This window comes from Mesoplodon mirus (genome assembly GCF_964341445.2).
Source record: "Mesoplodon mirus genome assembly, chromosome: 14".
Taxonomy (NCBI): Eukaryota; Metazoa; Chordata; class Mammalia; order Artiodactyla; family Ziphiidae; genus Mesoplodon; species Mesoplodon mirus.
In genome coordinates this window covers 50403369-50421436 of record NC_138990.1, presented here as the reverse complement: position 1 = coordinate 50421436, position 18068 = coordinate 50403369, and the positions used below count along the sequence as shown (strand labels likewise).

The following is an 18068-nucleotide window of genomic DNA, read 5'->3' as shown; positions in this document are numbered from 1 at the left end:
CCACGCACCACAACAAAGAGTAGTCCCCATTCGCCGCAACTAGAGAAAGCCCGCCCGCAGCAACAAAGACCCAACACAGCCAAAAATAAATAAGGAAAATAAATAAATTTTTAAAAATAAATAAAAACCAGATGGGGGAAAAAATAAAAGAAACATCAGTGGCTGCTCACTGCAAAAGAAACAGATTTCACAGATATAGGTCAGGTGGGTTACCAAATAACCAATGCAACAACCACCTCCAAAGGGGGGTAAATCATAGTCCAGAGTTTCTACATTATTTAAAATGTCTAGTATTAAATTAAAAATTATAAAACGTGTAAAGAGTGACACATGCTCAAGAAAAACAAAATCAATGAGAAATATCTCTGAGCGCCCATATTTAGATTTAGCAGACAAATACTTCAAAGAAGCTATTGTAAATATTTTATAGATTAAAAGGAAACCAGGTATAGAGAATTAGAAGAACGAACGGTGAAAATGACTCAACAAATAAAGAATCTCAACAAAAAAACAGAAATTATTTTAAAAGAAAAGGGGGGCCTCCCTGGTGGCGCAGTGGTTGAGAGTCCGCCTGCCGATGCAGGGGATACGGGTTCGTGCCCCGGTCTGGGAGGATCCCATATGCCGCGGAGCGGCTGGGCCCGTGAGCCATGGCCGCTGGGCCTGCGCATCCGGAGCCTGTGCTCCGCAACGGGGGAGGCCACAACAGTGAGAGGCCCGCATACCGCAAAAAGAAGAAAAAAAAAAAAAAAGAAAAGGGAAATCCTAGAGTTGAAAAGTATCTAAAATGAAAAAGTTCACTAGAGACTCGATGCAGATTTGAGATGACAGTAGAAGGATTCAGTGAAATAAAAACAGATGAATAGTTGTATGTTATATATGAAAGTTGTTAAGAGAAAATCCTAAGAGTTCTCATCAAAAAATAATAATAATAGGGAATTCCCTTGTGGTCCAGTGGTTAGGGCTCCACGCTTCCACTGCATGGGGCACAGGTTCGATCCCTGGTCGGGGAAGTAAGATCCCACATGCCGTACGGTGTGGCCAAAAAAAAAAAAAAAAAAAAAAAAAAAAAATTTAACTTATAACATTAATTGTAGATTTTTATCAAAAGACTCAGTGTTTGTCCATGAGAGTCTTATACTATTTGAATATACTCATAAGACAGAGTCAAATCCATTTGATTTACAGGCTACAGCGCTTTTCAAAAATCTACTTTATGGGCTGTCATACATACATTTTAAAACATCAACTTTTCTGTCCTCTTTATTGTTATTAATCTCATCTTTTCAAATGCATCTTGATCAGTCAACCCTTAAAGAACTGGGGTATAATTTTTAAAGTGGTTAACTTCTCAGGCTTTCTCTTGTCCTTCAATTCATCTAAATAAATTCCATCACATGAGATCACTTCCTAGAAATTTTCATTGTCCAAACTCCATGAAAACATTAATCTATTTCATAGCTTAAATACTATTTCTCCTCTGAATCGCCAAAAGCTATCTCATCAAATAAATCAAATCATTAAACTCTGACTGCATTTGTGGAAACTACTAGTATCTTATGAATATGTGCCCTGGGACCGGGTAACTCAGGTTCCAAACCCAGCTCCACTTCCAGATGGCCTACAGCAAACTATATTGTTTTCATTTTTTAAATCTTTCAGATTAAAATATTCCCAAAAATTCAATGCATGGGTGTTCTGCTTTTATTACATTCTGGCAGTTTAATGTAGTTTAAGCACTCTGATGACAGACTGCCCAGATCTGAACGCTGACTCTGTCATTTATTAGCTCTGTGACTTAGGCAAGTTACTTAACCTCTTTCCCTCGGTTTCCTTATCTGTAAAATGGAGACAATAACAGTACATAACTCATAAAGTTGGGTGTGATGACTAAACAAATTAACAGGTAAAACTCTCACAGAAATGAACTGGCATATATATGATTAATAAGCTCAAATTACCCTTGTAATTTTAATGGTTTTTCTGAAAGTTCTATTATTCTAAAGTTATTCTACACTGCTCATTTTTTAAAATAATCTAGTTGGATTTTGATGTTATTTGAAGTTTTTTTCCCCTTGTTATTTCACTAGATGTGTTTCAAAGAAGGCAACCCACACCACCATGTCCACCGTTATCCTTCTTAGCCAAACTCTTAAAATCTTTTTAAAGAGAGGAAAATTTCAGGTTAATTTCTACCAGAACCACAAATGAGATGCATAACTCTTCCCAAACCCAATTCCTCTGCCAAGCATTGGTTATAGTTACTTAGGCTTCAAATATTTCCTGGCCCTAAATTCCTACTGAACAATCAATAGGACTATTCATTTTGCCTGATATTGTCAGTAATTCCTTAGTAACACTATCTGTTACTCTGTATGGAGCCTCAAATGTTGCAAAACTGATTCACTATCAGCAAAAGGTTAGGAGTAAATTAGACAAGAAAAATTTATTTGGCAAAACTAATAATTATTTACTAAATACTTTTATTTCAGAAGGAAATAAGGACATGTATTTGTGCCAGAAACTTTACATACATTATTTCATTTAATTCTATCAAGCCTGGAAATAGGCTGCCTTGTCCTAGTTTATAAATAAAGAAACAAAGGTTTACTGAGTTTAAAGTAACTTGTCCAAAGCCACAAATTTGAGCAGATGCAGAGTCAGGACTCACAGAAACAACAGCAGGTTATTTTCTTGAGGTTAAAGCAGAGAAGATACTTTCTGAGAGACTTATTAACTTATTTAAATTAGAATCCTTACCTAGGGCAGTAGAAAAAAGTTTTAAAAACAGTTAAAACAGTAGAAAGATTTACGACTTCATTATAAAAAAAATAAATTTCTCTCCATCTATATGGATCTAAAATTCATGCTAAGTATGCACATAAATGAATGCCATATACATTGATTTTATAAGATTTGTAGAAGAACCAAACCAATCAATAGCTTACCTTTGGTGCATGCACACAGCCTGTCTGTGCCCGAGCAGTAAATGACAGAAACAAATGTGTCTTGTTCCTCAGTGCCCTCCTTTTTAGGAGGTTCCACTTTGGCCAAAATTTCAAAGTTTGAAAGATCTAATATTTTTACATATCCTCCCTGAGTGGTTATTACCAGGTGTCCAAGAGTAGAAATATCAGATTTTTTCTCTCTCTCAATGCCATTCTTTGAGGTTAACTGCATTTCCTCAGCAGGTTCCTCATAGTCATCCTCTCGATTATCCAGTATATCTGGTGGAAGCAAAATGAGCGAGGTAATTGTGTCCTGGGGATCTTTGATATGTTGGATTTTTATTGGCTCCTCTTCTAAAGTCACTATCCGAGTGGCATAATTCATTTTATAAAGTATTAAATATCCACCACTAACATTCCTCTGCTCAGGTTGAATTATCAAAGGAGTCTGTACATCTGCTGGTGATTCATGTTGGATTATACTAATATTTGCACCATTCACTACAGCAAGATTTGATTCCAGCTCACCTTTCCGTCTATTACATAGTGCAGAGTTTAATTTATTTAAATTATTCAAGGCCTCTACTTGATTTATTGCACTCAAGGATTCAACAGGGCATGTCCGCAGTCCTACTAATAAATGAATTCCATCAGCACAAGGAGTTATTGAGTCTATACAAAGATTCTCCTCCTCCGCAAACTTTGGCAGCCTCAAACACTGAACCAAAGTCCCAGGCTTGGGAAACACAGAGTTCCACTTCTCAGAATCTGGAGAGGTAAGGTTGGCTGCTGCATCTGCAAATTGCTGAATGTAAGTCACAGGAGGATCCTGCAACAACAACTGCTCCTGACTATCCAGCTCCATTTCAATTATCTGTGGAACTGTAAAACCATCATCATGCAAACTTTTACTCATTATATTGTTCATCTGTGAAAAGATTTTTCCTGCTTTCTCATCAGATTCCTTGATGCTATAAAGAAGCAAAATGGGTAAAGTCCTTCTTACCAGAGGAAAATTTAATTCTGAATTAGTGCAGGATTCATTGTCAGTTGACCCTTGTTCTGATATACTTTCACCCTGAGTTCTGCTTAAACCATCCAGTGACCTGTGAGAATTACTACTAATGGGTGAGGTAGCAGGAGATTTATATGTTAATAAACCTCCAGCTAATAAACATGGAAAGGGAATGTTGTGTTGTTCCTGGTGCTTTTCCTTTGTCTTTTCACTCTTAGAGTTGGTTAAGCAAGGATTTGCCCCAAGTTCTTCAAGATCCTTAACAGTATCTTCAAGAACATTTGCAACAATCTCCCACTGAAGTTTTTCTGGCTGCTGGAGGATGCTGAGTGCTGTTATATCAAGGCTCACGTCCATGGCTTCCTTCTGTGATGCATGCCCTTTGAAAAGGAACAATATTCATTACAAATGGCCTTGTGAATATAAATCAAAATCTGTAGTATAACATTTTCATTAATTTTCTTTTTTTTTACTCATCCAGTTGGTGCATTTTAATTACACTCGTGGAAGAATTCAAGACCTTTTAAAGGAAATTTAATCAAACCTGAGATGAATCTACTCGGAAAAACCACAGAGGTATTAAAGAGTTTCAAAAATCATTTTAAATTCAGAATACATTCTCCTGGCAATCTGTGAACAAAATCCTTTTTTTAAAAAAAAAAAAAGGGTTAAAGAATGAAGACATAATTAGTATCAAAATAAAAGATTTCTGTCCTTCAACTCTAAACCAAAAATACACTCAATACTATGCATATGTCATTTATGCACTTTGAAGAATATCCATGAAACATTACTGTAATCTCAGTTCATCACCTCTCTCCCACCCTGCTAATTATCAGTTGACTGTCATAGTATGCAACTTAATTCTAACCTCAGCTCAGAAAAAAATAATAACTAGAAAAAAAAAGTTCCCAAAATTTGTCATTTTAAGGGAAATGTAAGTGTCTTCTGTATTATCCTCTCATTTTTAGTTCATTTCAAGTCAACTACATAACATTACCCTTACTGACCTTTTGTCTACCGTGTGATCTTCAAGCTGTCCCCTTACAAATAGTATAAAGGTCATTCCTCAGTCTCAATGCTCCAAAAATAACATCTCTCTCAACACAAAACCCTGAAGTAGATGTCAGTCAACCTCTAAACCAGGTATAATCTCTTGATACTGAATGCAAAGTTTCAACCAATCTGTTTTTCTCCTCAATAGCACAAACTATCAGGCAACAACGTTATTAGCAATAATAATGTAAAGCTCACTCTATGTAACTTGTGGAAATACCAAAAAAACTGGAATTGGTTTTACAATTTTAGATTAAGAAGAATATAGAAGAGTAAGGAAATAAGTATAAAATAACTCAAGGTGATTGCATGGAAGTTTGAAAGTTACCCAAGTACAAGAATGAGCAACAGAGATTCACAGAACATCCAACACTTGAGATATACTGAAAGCTCTGTTTACACCATTTTTGTTAATGATTTCATAAGCAATATCTTCAAAATGCTCATGGACAGCTTAATCTAGACTTTCCCATTTTCTGAGCATAAACTTCTCATTTCATACAATGTCACTATTATCATCTAAAGCTAAATCCATTTCTAGCAAAGCAGAAAAAACTTTAGTTATAAACCTAACAATTTAACTGTACTAATGAAGCTGTTTAACCACTCATTTGACTATATTCACGTGCAGCCTTTTTATTGCCATGCAATATTTATATATATTTACTTTACAAATTTACTCATTTAGATATGAGGCTGAAAGTTGAAACATTATTTTGAGTGAGATTTTTATAACATGCAACACACTGTAATAAATCTTGAGGATGCTAACTATCTATTGGACTAAACTGAAACTTACTTAACTGTTTTTTTTTTCAGTTATGGTAGGAAATTGCCAAGAAAAAGCTATTATGTACATATTAAAACAAAGTAAATTAACCGTAAGTTACATATATTAACACATATTTAAGACAATATTCAAAAGACATGTGAGATGAGATTATCCATTAAAAAAGAAAATATAACAAGTGGCATTACTATTCTGTTTCTTCCCAACTATTTAATCGATGTCTAGGAAACAGCGTATGCAGTACATTCTCCTCAGAAGATGGACGACCACTGTCAAATACTGCAGTAAGGAAAACTATTATCTTTACTTGTCTCAGAATTTCTCAAACCTGTTGGACCACAAAATAAATTTTTACGGAACATAGCTACAAATATCCTGCAGTATAATATTCTTCAGATAATCATACTGGGAAACGCTTCTCTATTCTGCTTACTTAGGTAGTGTCAACCCACAGTTCTGCCAGCCAAACTTCCAGAGGTTTACATCAGGCATTTTCCTAAAACCATCAAATTTCAATTTGAACTGTTCTTCAGTCTCTTGCCAAACATTCTTCTCCTTCTACACAAGAAGGTATGTACCCATAATTCTGATATATGAACCAAAGAGCAAACTTTTCTCTCTGACACCATCTACTTACAAAAGTCATAACCTTCAACTAAAAAAAGATAAAAGTCTCTTAGTCTCCACTTACATTTTTGAAATTAAGAAATATATTCTACAATTTTTCAGACCATATCATTCGACAGGAAGAACTTGGAGTTAGTAAATTTAAGTTTTGAAATAGCATCTATGACTTATTTTAGATACTTCAGGAAGAAAATATATATCCCATTAATATCACAAGCCTCCAAAATTCACCAACAGTCTCTCAATATAAAAGAATTAGCTTAGAAGATACATATTTTACTGTAAATGAATGAACTACTTATAAATCCTCAAATGAGGGAATTAAAAATTCTGAACTGGAAGGATTTTTTTCTCTTACCATGGTTACCTTTTAATACTACATGAGGACACCACTCCCAACCCTGAATGAGGTATCATAAAAAGAGTCAACAGAAATATACGGTAAGTGGGAAGTGAAGTAAACAGGACTACAGAATCTAAAGGAAGTGTGAAAGATCAAACAGGCATAGATGAAAAAGATAAAGGTAGAAAAGGGATAAGGAAATAGATCAATATATAAGTACTATAATTACAAAAATACCTACTGAGATCCCTAGACCCAGAGAAAGAGCTAGGCCACTGCATACAAAGGAAAGGATAATAGCTAGAATCAAAAAATTTAAGAGCAGAAAAAGGAACATTTAGTTCAAATACTTCACTTGACAAAGGAAAAACTGAAGCCCAGAGAGTTTAAGTGACTTGACAAGACCAAAGACTTATTTTGCAAAAGAGTTCAAGCTCTAACCAGATCTCCAGATAACCAGTGACCAATGTATTATTCTTCATCAGATTTTTCAAAATGCAATAGTAGCCCTTTCTTTTGCAAAGGGGTAACAAAGTGGAAAAAGAGCACTCTTCATCCGACTAAATTTTTTAAATGTAATCTATTATTTTTCCTAGAGCTAATTATACATTTGTATATTATTCGGGGCAGTTTCCTACATTTCTCTTGATTTTTTTCATTGCTAAGAACTACCTTAAAAGACAAATGAGGGTTAACCCCAAAATCAGTGCAGTATTCTGGTGGCTTTAAAAAGATTTTACAACAAATTAGAATTGAGAGCACCTGCTACTCTGTACTAACTTTAGACACATAACTTTTAACAACTTAACTATACAAAACCAAGTCTCCCTTAAAGAGATTTAATAAGTCAAATATGTCCTTATTTCATGACATTTGACATTAGAAAATAGCCAGAATTTAATAATGGTCACTTCTTTAAAATAGTGGCTACTTCCCAGGTAACCTGTTTAAGTATTTTTATCTTAATCAATTCCCAAAATTTAAGTAACAGATGTTAATATCACTATTTTATATATTAGGAAGTGCAATCAGACTATAATAAGTGACAGGGTTGGGCTTCCCTGGTGGCGCAGTGGTTAAGAATCCATCTGCCGAGGCAGGGGACACGGGTTCATGCCCTGGTCCAGGAAGATCCCACATGGCACAGAGCAACTAAGCCTGTGCGCCACAACTACTGAGCCTGCGCTCTAGAGCCCACAAGCCACAACTACTGAAGCCCGCGCGCCTAGAGCCCGTGCTCCACAACAACAGAAGCCACCTCAATGAGAAGCCCACGCACTGCAACTAAAGAAAGCCCATGCACAGCAACGAAGACCCAATACAGCCAAAAAAAAAGTGACAGGGTTAGAATTCAAATTCTGAGATGCCTTGCCTATAATATAACTACATTAAAATATGAAGCATACTCTTTTGCCTTAATATTTCATAAGTTAATGAACAAGGCAGCATTTACTTGATGGCTTAGTCTATGATTTTATACTTTAAAATTTATTCTCTATTCACCTGTGTTTTGGGGAGAATAAGAAATCATTAATTAATAATTATTCATTTAAATGTTACTTTTATTTAATAATACAATACACTATACAAATAAGCTGAACACATTTGGAAGAGTTTAATGTCCCTGAAATATGTGACAAAGATTTAATAAGATTCATTTTAATTCCTTTGGCTCAAATAGGTACTATTTAAATTTTAAGTACGAAACTCTATGAACACACTACTAATTCAAGATCTCTGATACATAATATTTGAGATTTCTTTGTGTATTAATGAAAATTTAGAGTTTGCACTAAGAAATATAGAATTAAGTGGTATTTAGCTTTACCTAAAAACTATATAAATGCAAGGATATAAAAAACAGATTATCTAGTATTTTTTACATACCTGTCACAGAATCTGATCTGGAGTGCTCTTCACTGTCTGAATCCTCTAGTAAATCATCACTTAAAAGATAAATTAAAAATTAATTTCCATTTCAAAAAAAGTATACATAACATGAGACAGCAAAGAAAAAAGGACAATGTTACAACCATTGTTTTGCATCTCAAACAAGCATCACACAACTAGCTTAAATGATATATAAGTAGTTTGAGACCCTAACTGATTAACAATGCTAATAATGAATAATCTTAAATCATTAAATAAATGCTTGCCTGAAATAGAGTGTGGTAATCTCTAAAAACTTACAACAGAATCTATGGGAATTCGACAAATGAATAGGTACGACTAGGGACAGTCTGGGTAAATAAAATGAAAAAAGAGAAAAACAGCTAATAAGATCAAGCACAAGCTTCCAGTAGTAAAATTTTAGTAACTATTCTATTACTGAATTCAGAAAAGTTACCCTAAAACCAAATAGAATAGCTGTATAAATATGTGTGTATGTAAGTGTTTTCACACAGATATGCATTTCATTTGTGTTTTGCTTTTCGTTTTTTTTCCTTGTTTGGGAGGGGCTGTTAAGACCGCCTTGATAAGCAGGAAAACTACTAAAACTCATAACTTAGGAGTCAAGACAACAAGATTCTTTTTCCTCTTCACTCAGGTGGCCAAGAAATTGCCAGCCTCTCTCTTTGCATCTAATGTTATCCTTAGTCTCCATTGTTAGCAAACAGGAAAAAAGATATAATTACAGACCACTCTAGCACATTAGGCAGTGTATGAACTAACAATCAGCACATTTACAGCAGTTCTAAAATTTTGATAACCTAAACTACAAAAATTAAAAGATGCATTTCACAAGAAGGAAAAGTAATTCTCCCTTTTTGAAACAGTATATTGCACTTCCATCTGAAATACCTAGGCATTTATAATGTTATTTTATTATGAAATGTAACCTGGTAATGTCCCTTAAAAATGCTTAAAGTAATGTCTGAAATTGGGGTGGGAAGATACTTGCTTAGATATTTTTGACATAATTTCTGTGTTTCAGTTTTTTCAACTGGTAATAATTAACCATAAACAAATTTTGTGCTATAATTTAAAAATAACAAAAAGAATGTGAGAAAGATGAGCTGCTAATTAGCCTCAAGCCACTAACTGGCTAGTTTCAGAAAAATAATAAAGATATTTGGAAAAATAAATCCTAAGAGGAAAAATTAATGATTGGGAATTATCCAGAATGAAGAAGTTCAAACCAAGAAGAAATGATAGGTTTTGAGGGCTTTTGCATTAAGAAAAATAGCCAAATATTACCCAGTTACACTGAGACAAAAGATAAAATCTAGTAGTAGTATATTTTAAAGAAGGAATTCAGCTGTCTTGAAGTTACAGAGAATGTTACAAAGGGTTGCCAGATAATTGCCTTAATTAGCCCACACAAAAAAAAGCTTTATTGCAAAATTCTTCAAAATAAAATAATATTTAAAAAAACATTATATTATTTCTTGACAGAAAAATGCTCATACTACTAAGTGATAAAATCATATGAGTAAAACCACTAAACTGTACACTTAAAGGGTGAATCTTCTGATAGGTAATTATGCATCAATAGTTTTTTTTTTAAATCACATGGGTTTAAAAAAAACTATACACACCTAAACGTTAACATGACTAGATGGTATGAGAATGGGGACTCTACTTTTCTTCAATTTACTTCCATTATTTTCTAATATTTCTACAATAAACATGCATTACAGTTGACCACTGAACAACACAGGGGTTAGGTGCACCAACCCTCCATTAAGTGGGAAATCTGTGTATAACTTATACTAATTGCCCTTCTGTATCCGTGGTTCTGCATCTGCAGATTCAACCAACCGCAGATTGTGCAGTATTCACTGTTAAAAAAAATACACACATAATTGGATTCACGCAGTTAACCCATGTTGTTCAAGGGTCAAATGTACTTATATAATAGACACTAGATTTACTAAAGTCTTTTACATGATATAAAACCTTTTCCAAAGTAATAAACATGCAAAAAAATATATATGGTAAGTTTAAAATGCTTAGTTAAGATTATATATGCTAATACTACAGGTGTACCTTAGTTTTGATATATAACTAAGATATACAATACCATAAGCAACTTCAAAGTTAAACTCAGGAAATTTTTGCAAATTTGAAAGACGTAATATACAAACGAGGCATCCAGACAAAAATGTTAATTCATTAAAATTAAATGTGTCCCAAATAAATATTCTTCCTTAAATAAATTCAGAACAAAGACAAATGTTGCCTCCTAAGTAGAAATAGACAAAAAACAATTGCCAAGCAAGCTATACTGCTAATTACTTTAAACTTCTTGGTTAAGCTTTAATTTCTTCAATTAATGTATTCTTCTTCAAGCTAATGAAGCACAGCATATTTTAAAACAAAATATACTATATCTTGTGTCACAGAAGCAGAGGTAGTCTGGCTCATTATATCCACTACCAATTCAACAGGAATCCTGCTACCTCTGGAGGAAAAGAAGGGGAGAGAAAGGGCTTGAAGCTCCACCTCTTCAGCTTCCTCCTACCACCCTGACACACAGTAATCTTTGTATATGACTCATTTCACACTATCTTGGGAGAAAAGGGTCATTCTACCCTAGAAAGATTTTAAGTCTCTTAAAAAAGCAGGCAGAGAGATTTATATCTCAACCTTAGCACACAAGTTCAGATAATACCTGTCCACAAGAAATACTGGACAAGTGTTTACCTAAAATGTACATTTTACCAAGGTGTGTATATGTGTGTGATCTTAAAACTACATCTTGATTCAATTTTTAATCCTCAAATTACAAAACTGAGTCAAAAGTTCTAGTTAAAGTCAGTGTTCAGGACATACCAGTTTCATTATCTTCTATGAATAATTTTCCACTAATTTCGAAGTAAATCAAAGAGATCACGCATGCTTACTTTTCAGTCTTACTGGCAAATATGGTCAAACTCAAGACAACAATGGGCCAGCTGCTTTCCCATCAAGCTCTCACAGGGACTTAAAATAACTGAGAACACCATGAAGCTTTAATTCAGTCTGTTCCAGAACTCAGACCACATTCAATTACCTACTAATAATTTCCACCTACTATTAGCAAGAGGGGCTAGACAGAGGTAAACTTCCCATTTTATATGTTGTGAATTCTCCATTAATTTAAATAATGAAATCATTTCCATTAGTAAAGTTTTATATTACTTCTTAATGAAAGTGCATGCCACCAAATAAATAGATTGTGAAATAAAAATGATAAATCACTGTGGTGTAACACCAATCACACATCAGTAACACAAGAAGCCCTGCAAGTGAAATGATAGATTTCAGTATACCAGGACACCTGATCAGTTACACAGGCTCCATTTCACATGGCTACCATCAGAATCTTAAAAAGTAGTAGCTGCTATTGCTTAAAACAAGCTGAGTGGCTTATGGACCCCTTTCTTCTGCCTACATTGGGAGTATCGCAAATGTTGCTCTATAATCCTACCCAGTTCAGAGTTACAACTGCAGAGCTTCTTTGGAGACAAGTAGGTAAGATGGGATTTTAATTTGACTCTCTTTCCCCCACATAGGTCAAATACAGCCACAGAAATCATGAATCTCCGGAAAAGCTGAATAGAATAGAATCCAGCACAACAATTCTACCAGAATCTTTCCTTAGCATTAATTATTGTACCTCAACTCACTGCTGACTACTGATACATTTATTGTTTTAAATAATTAGATCACCTTGCCTAGCCATGGGTTATTTCACTATTCATTACCACTTCTATATTTTAGCTGCTAATGAAAAAAGGGGAAATGAACCAAATGATTCAAATGCTCTATGAAAAGATTTAGAAGAAGGCAAAATTACAAATCTAATCCAAGGATTTCATTTCATTATTTAGACTTTACTTTTCAATGGTGTGATTATTCCCAATTGGCATAGACTGAGATAGAAAATAAAGTATATTTTATAGACCATGTTGTTTGTGAATGACAATTTCTTCCAAGAATCAATTCTTTCAGATGTCTAACCAAACACTGAGTCTCTCATCTCTTGAGACTAACAATGTTTTCTACCTCTTTAATTAGAATTAAGAGAATATACAATTTAGGAAAAGAAAACACTTAACTTCTATAAATATTATCAAAACAAATTTACATACCTATCTCCTTCCAATTTTGGAATATCTGAGCAACTAGAGGAGTCTTCCAGCCATGCCAAAGTTGGTCTCCTAGATTCAACTGCTGAGCTTGGTTCTCCCGAGAGAATAAGCTGTTGTACAATTGCTGGATCATATGCATTAATTTCAAACTTTAAGTGCACCTAAGCAAATAAATGAAAAGCCTAAATTTACAATGGATTTTTTCTCAATTACTAATATGTTTCTCCAAAATTAAAACATACCTTCATAAGTTTGGAAACATCCCATATGCAGATCTTTCCTCGTTTCGTTGCAGCAGCTAAAAAGTGAGGGCAGCTCCCAGACCCAAAGCAAGATATTCTGTCAGTTCCATCCGTGCAAGGGAACTGCGCGGGACTTGTTGCAAGAGTGACTGACAATGGCACATTCTGTGTGTGCTCACCTTTCACAAACGGGCAGTTTGGGGAATGTCTCTCGTGTTCAGACCTTTACACAAAAAAAGGAAGGGAAAGTTTACTGAACAACTAAACTGTTAAGTCTGTACACTAAAAGAGAACTGCACGATATTTTTTCTTTAAAAAAAAAACAATTAATTGAACTTAAAGTATTCTTTAATTAAAGACTTAAATAGCAAATTGTTTCATTTTACTGAGATCACTCTAACATGTTAACTACTCACTTTAACAGCAATTGTTCACTTCAACTGATTACAAATAAAGCCAGTCTCAGTTGAAACAGAGATAAATGATACAGTAAAATTTATATCATATTAATATACTGATAAAACTGTTTAATCTCCTTATATTTCTTCACACTGGTTTCCCACAGCTTTAAATAAATAACTACTTTGTTTCAGTTTAAAATTTTCTATGTATTCTACAGCATGGTGACAAAAGATAACATTACCATGTTGTATATTTGAAATTTGTGAAGAGGATGTATCTTGAATTAAATATTCTTAACACACAAACACACACAAACTGGTAACTATTAGAGGTGATGGATATGTTAATTAACTTGATTATGCTGATCTTTTCACAATGTGTATATATACTAAAACACCAGACTGTACACCTTAAATGTATGTAATTTTCACATGTCAAAGGTATCTCAATAAAGCTGTTTTTAAAATAAATAAATAAATAATACATACGTAGATACAGACCCACCTATCTATATAGGTGGCCACAGCTGTAAAGAGCATACAATAAAACTCTATAAATGCCATTCATACTGCAAAAAACTTTTTTAGTAAAGACCTGAAAGCAGAAAGATCTCTAGAGTATGGATAAAATGACATATATTAAAAACACAGAGATATACCTTTCACATTCACTATCAGACTCCATCAGACAAATAACTTCAAAGAAACTTGGATAATGTCTATAGATTGTACATTATTTCCTTCACATAAATACTTACTGAGCAAAATGAAATGGTAAATTAGTTTACTAGAAAACCCTAACATGTGTAATAAGAATAAAATACTAGGACCTCAGATCAAGACTGGTATACTGACTTGAAGAATTTTCTCAAATATTTAAAGCAGGATCAACTTAACACTTAAAAATTATCTGCCCAACTTTGTGACTACTTTATTTCTTTTTGGTTATTCTTTTTTTTATTTTTTAAACTTTCACTAGCTATAATTACAAGGCATTATTTGAAATGTGAGAATGCTGCCACCAAAAAAAAGAGGCTTTTTTAAAAACCCATTTTTATACTTCCATGTCAAAGAAAGGAAAGCTATACTTGTAAAATATTCCATGGGGTATACATATTTCTTTTTACACTGCACCTACAACTTACCTATAACCATATATAAATCCTGGACAATTTACAATACACAAGGTGTCTTACGTTAATGCTTTTACATGGCATCTGCAGGCACATGATATCTGAACTGGATTCCCTCACATCCAAACCTTAGGGTATTTTTCCTCTTTCCATCTTTCTCTCTTAACCTGAGTTTTAACTTTTTAATTAAAATTTTATTTACGTGACATATAACTATCTGAAATACAGCAAAAGACCCACTTAGGTTATAATATCCAACCCCAGTAATCTCCTATCCCACCTCCAGGTAACCACTATTACGAATTTAATATACTTCTAAAATATTTTTATAAATTTATACATGTACATTCAGAAAATACGGGTTTTTTCATTTTAAATAAACAATATTATTATATGAATCATTCTACAACAGCTTTCTTTTTTTTGTTGTTGTTCTTTTTATAAATTTACTTATTTATTTATTTAATTTTTGGCTGCATTGGGTTTTTGCTGCTGTGCGCGGGCTTCAGTAGTTGTGGCACGTGGACTCAGTAGTTGTGGCACCCGGGCTTAGCTGCTCCGCGGCATGTGGGATCTTCCCGGACCAGGGCTCGAACCCATGTCCCCTGCATTGGCAGCCAGATTCTTAACCACTTCACCACCAGGGAAGTCCCTACAACAGCTTTCTTGACACAATAACATATCTAAAAGGTATGGTGATTAATAGAGAGCTAACTGTTCATTCCTTTAACTGCTGGATCACAGTCAATTACATGAATATATTTTATTTAGCTAGTCCCCTCCTGAGAGGCATGTAAGATTTTCCCATTTTTCACTACCATGGCCATTTTGTGCCTCCTTGCATACAAGAGCAATTAATTCTCTCGTGTAAATTAGAAGTGGAACTTCTAGATAATAAGGAGCCCATTTTATTTTATTTTTTAAAGTTCAATCTCCCTCCAAAGTGGCTCTATCAACTCCCACCATCAAAATATGAGTCCCATCTTCCCCTAAAAATGAAAAATGTTCATTCTTTTTCTCCTTTCAGATTCAGAAGGTACAAAGGCTCAGTTCCCCAGCCCCCATCAATCCCATTCCCTCTATCCATTTGGAGCACTGGCCCTAGGCCCTCAGAGACTCTACTAACTGCTTAAGAGTTTGAGGAATCCTGAATCTCAGGGCAAAGAAAAGGTAGAACCCTTGATTTCCTGACCATATCAAGAAAAGACGGGTTTTAAACAGCCCAAGTTGGAAATCTGAATCAACTTTCCCACAGAAAAATATTTATGAATAAAGATACATTCTATAATGTTATGGTATAATTTTTCAGGTGTGGGTTAAATAAATTTCTGAGGATCAGCCTAAGAAACTAAAATATACGTGTTAAAATGGTTGCTATACATATAAAGATGGTTTCTAGGGGAAAAGACTAAATTCCAAACAGAACCTTAACCTAAATTGGAAATTGCTCATATTCAACTCTCAGCAGACGCAATTTCAATTTTTCATATTTTCAGTATTTCCCACTTCAACCTGGAATCCACATGCACACTCTAATAGGCTTTAGCAAGTTCATATCAGCTGATTAACATTCAGAAACTAATTATAGTACAAAATAAGTGGTATATCTTAAAACCAAATCCTGGCTCCATGACTTACTAGCCAAATGCTCTTCACCAAATTTTATTTTTTTTATTTTAAAATGGTATAATAATTCTTATCTCATAGAGTGACTATAAGGATTAAACTGGAGAATATTCTCAATTCCCTCCTATAAAATGGAGATGATAATAATACCTACACCTCATAAAGCTAATGTGAGAGTTAAATGAGTTAAAAGTATATAAAATGCAAAGGATGGTACCTGGTAAACCATATTATACAAATATTTGCTATTATTACTATTTTATTTATCTATCTATCTATCTATTTATTTATTTTTGGCTGTGTTGGGTCTTCGTTGCTGCATGCCGGCTTTCTCTAGTTGTGGCGAGCAGGGGCTACTCTTCGTTGCAGTGCGCAGGCTTCTCTCTGTGGTGGCTTCTCTTGTTGCAGAGCACAGGCTCTAGGCGTGCAGGCTTCAGTAGTTGTGGCATGTGGGCTCAGTAGTTGTGGCTCACGGGCTCTACAGCACAGGCTCAGTAGTTGTGGAGCACAGGCTTCATTGCTCCACGGCATGTGGGGTCTTCCCGGACCAGGGCTTGAACCCACGTCTCCTGCATTGGCAGGCAGATTCTTAACCACTGCGCCACCAGGGAAGTCCCACTATTTCTATTAACAGGGCCTCAGAGTAGTTATTTCTAAAAATGAGGTTCCAATACATGATCTCTGTTGTTTAACCAAGTTCTAAACTTTGATGCACCAGAATTCAAAACCACCACAGGCTCCCTAGAATTACTTCAAAATTAGAAATGTAAATCATAAAGGCCCTCCTTCGTGGATTCCCTATTGATGACCTGCCCTCAAAAGAACAAGGCTAAAGTGCTTAGTTTAATCATGCTTCTTAAACTTATTTTATCATAGCCTTCTAGTTTTCAGTCAGAGTCTAGTTCCATTCTTTGGCACTTCTCCCATGTATACATCTTGGAAAGTCACACATTAGAGATCCTGTATGCCAAGTGATGTGACAGAGCATAGACAGCATTACCTCATTCTCTTAGGACAGAGGCAAAAATACAGATGACAAAAGGCAAGAATATTAATATACAGATATCAGAAAAATAAAATTTAGCAGCACATTTATAGAACTTAGCCTATTACATTCAGAAATATCAAGACTCACCAAGGTTCATCAGTAGGTTCCCAACAGACGAGACATACACTACAAGTAAAACACATGGCTCTATCATCTCCAGATGAGGCAGGCTGCAAATTTATAAAGAAGACAGAAAAGGTTTATCAATATTAAAACTGCTTAATAAAAACTCTTCTAAATAAGTTCATAATTTTAGGTAAAATTCCATATTGAGAAAAAGAAAATTAGCCTATACTATTAGGACTCAACAATATACTTTTAATCCCCAAATGTTTATAAATTTGCTGCCTTATTTGAAAAATTATGTTTCATCAGCAAATGACCACTAAATCAAATATGGAGACACACACATCCTCAGTCTCTGATCTAGCATCTTCTAATTATATTACTAAAGTATTTTAAATATAGTTAAGTATATGAAAGGAAATAGTCTAACAGGTTTATTATTAAAAACTGAATTCTATACTACTACATAGGAAAGGGCAAGTAAAAAGGAAAAGCAAACTAGTGAATGTAATTAAGGTAACATTCTTTAAGTAAGACACATATGACAAAATGACATTTATATATATATATAAAATCTAAATCTGAACTGAAATATACCTCTAAAAACTAACATTAATATTTTTGAATACTTACTCTACTTAGCACTTAGTATGTCTACAGGTGTAAATATATTATATTTTTTAGAAGACTGAGAAT

At 34.2% G+C, this 18068-nt stretch overlaps 1 protein-coding gene across 1 annotated transcript in view; it reads right to left on the bottom strand.

The window, feature by feature from the left end:
• Positions 1–18068, bottom strand: part of BIRC6 (baculoviral IAP repeat containing 6) — a 238845-nt gene that overhangs the window by 179709 nt on the left and 41068 nt on the right. The window contains 5 exon segments of the mRNA XM_082642249.1: positions 2949–4343; positions 8667–8725; positions 12857–13017; positions 13099–13321; positions 17394–17476. Coding sequence (XP_082498375.1) covers positions 2949–4343; positions 8667–8725; positions 12857–13017; positions 13099–13321; positions 17394–17476 — 1921 coding nt within the window.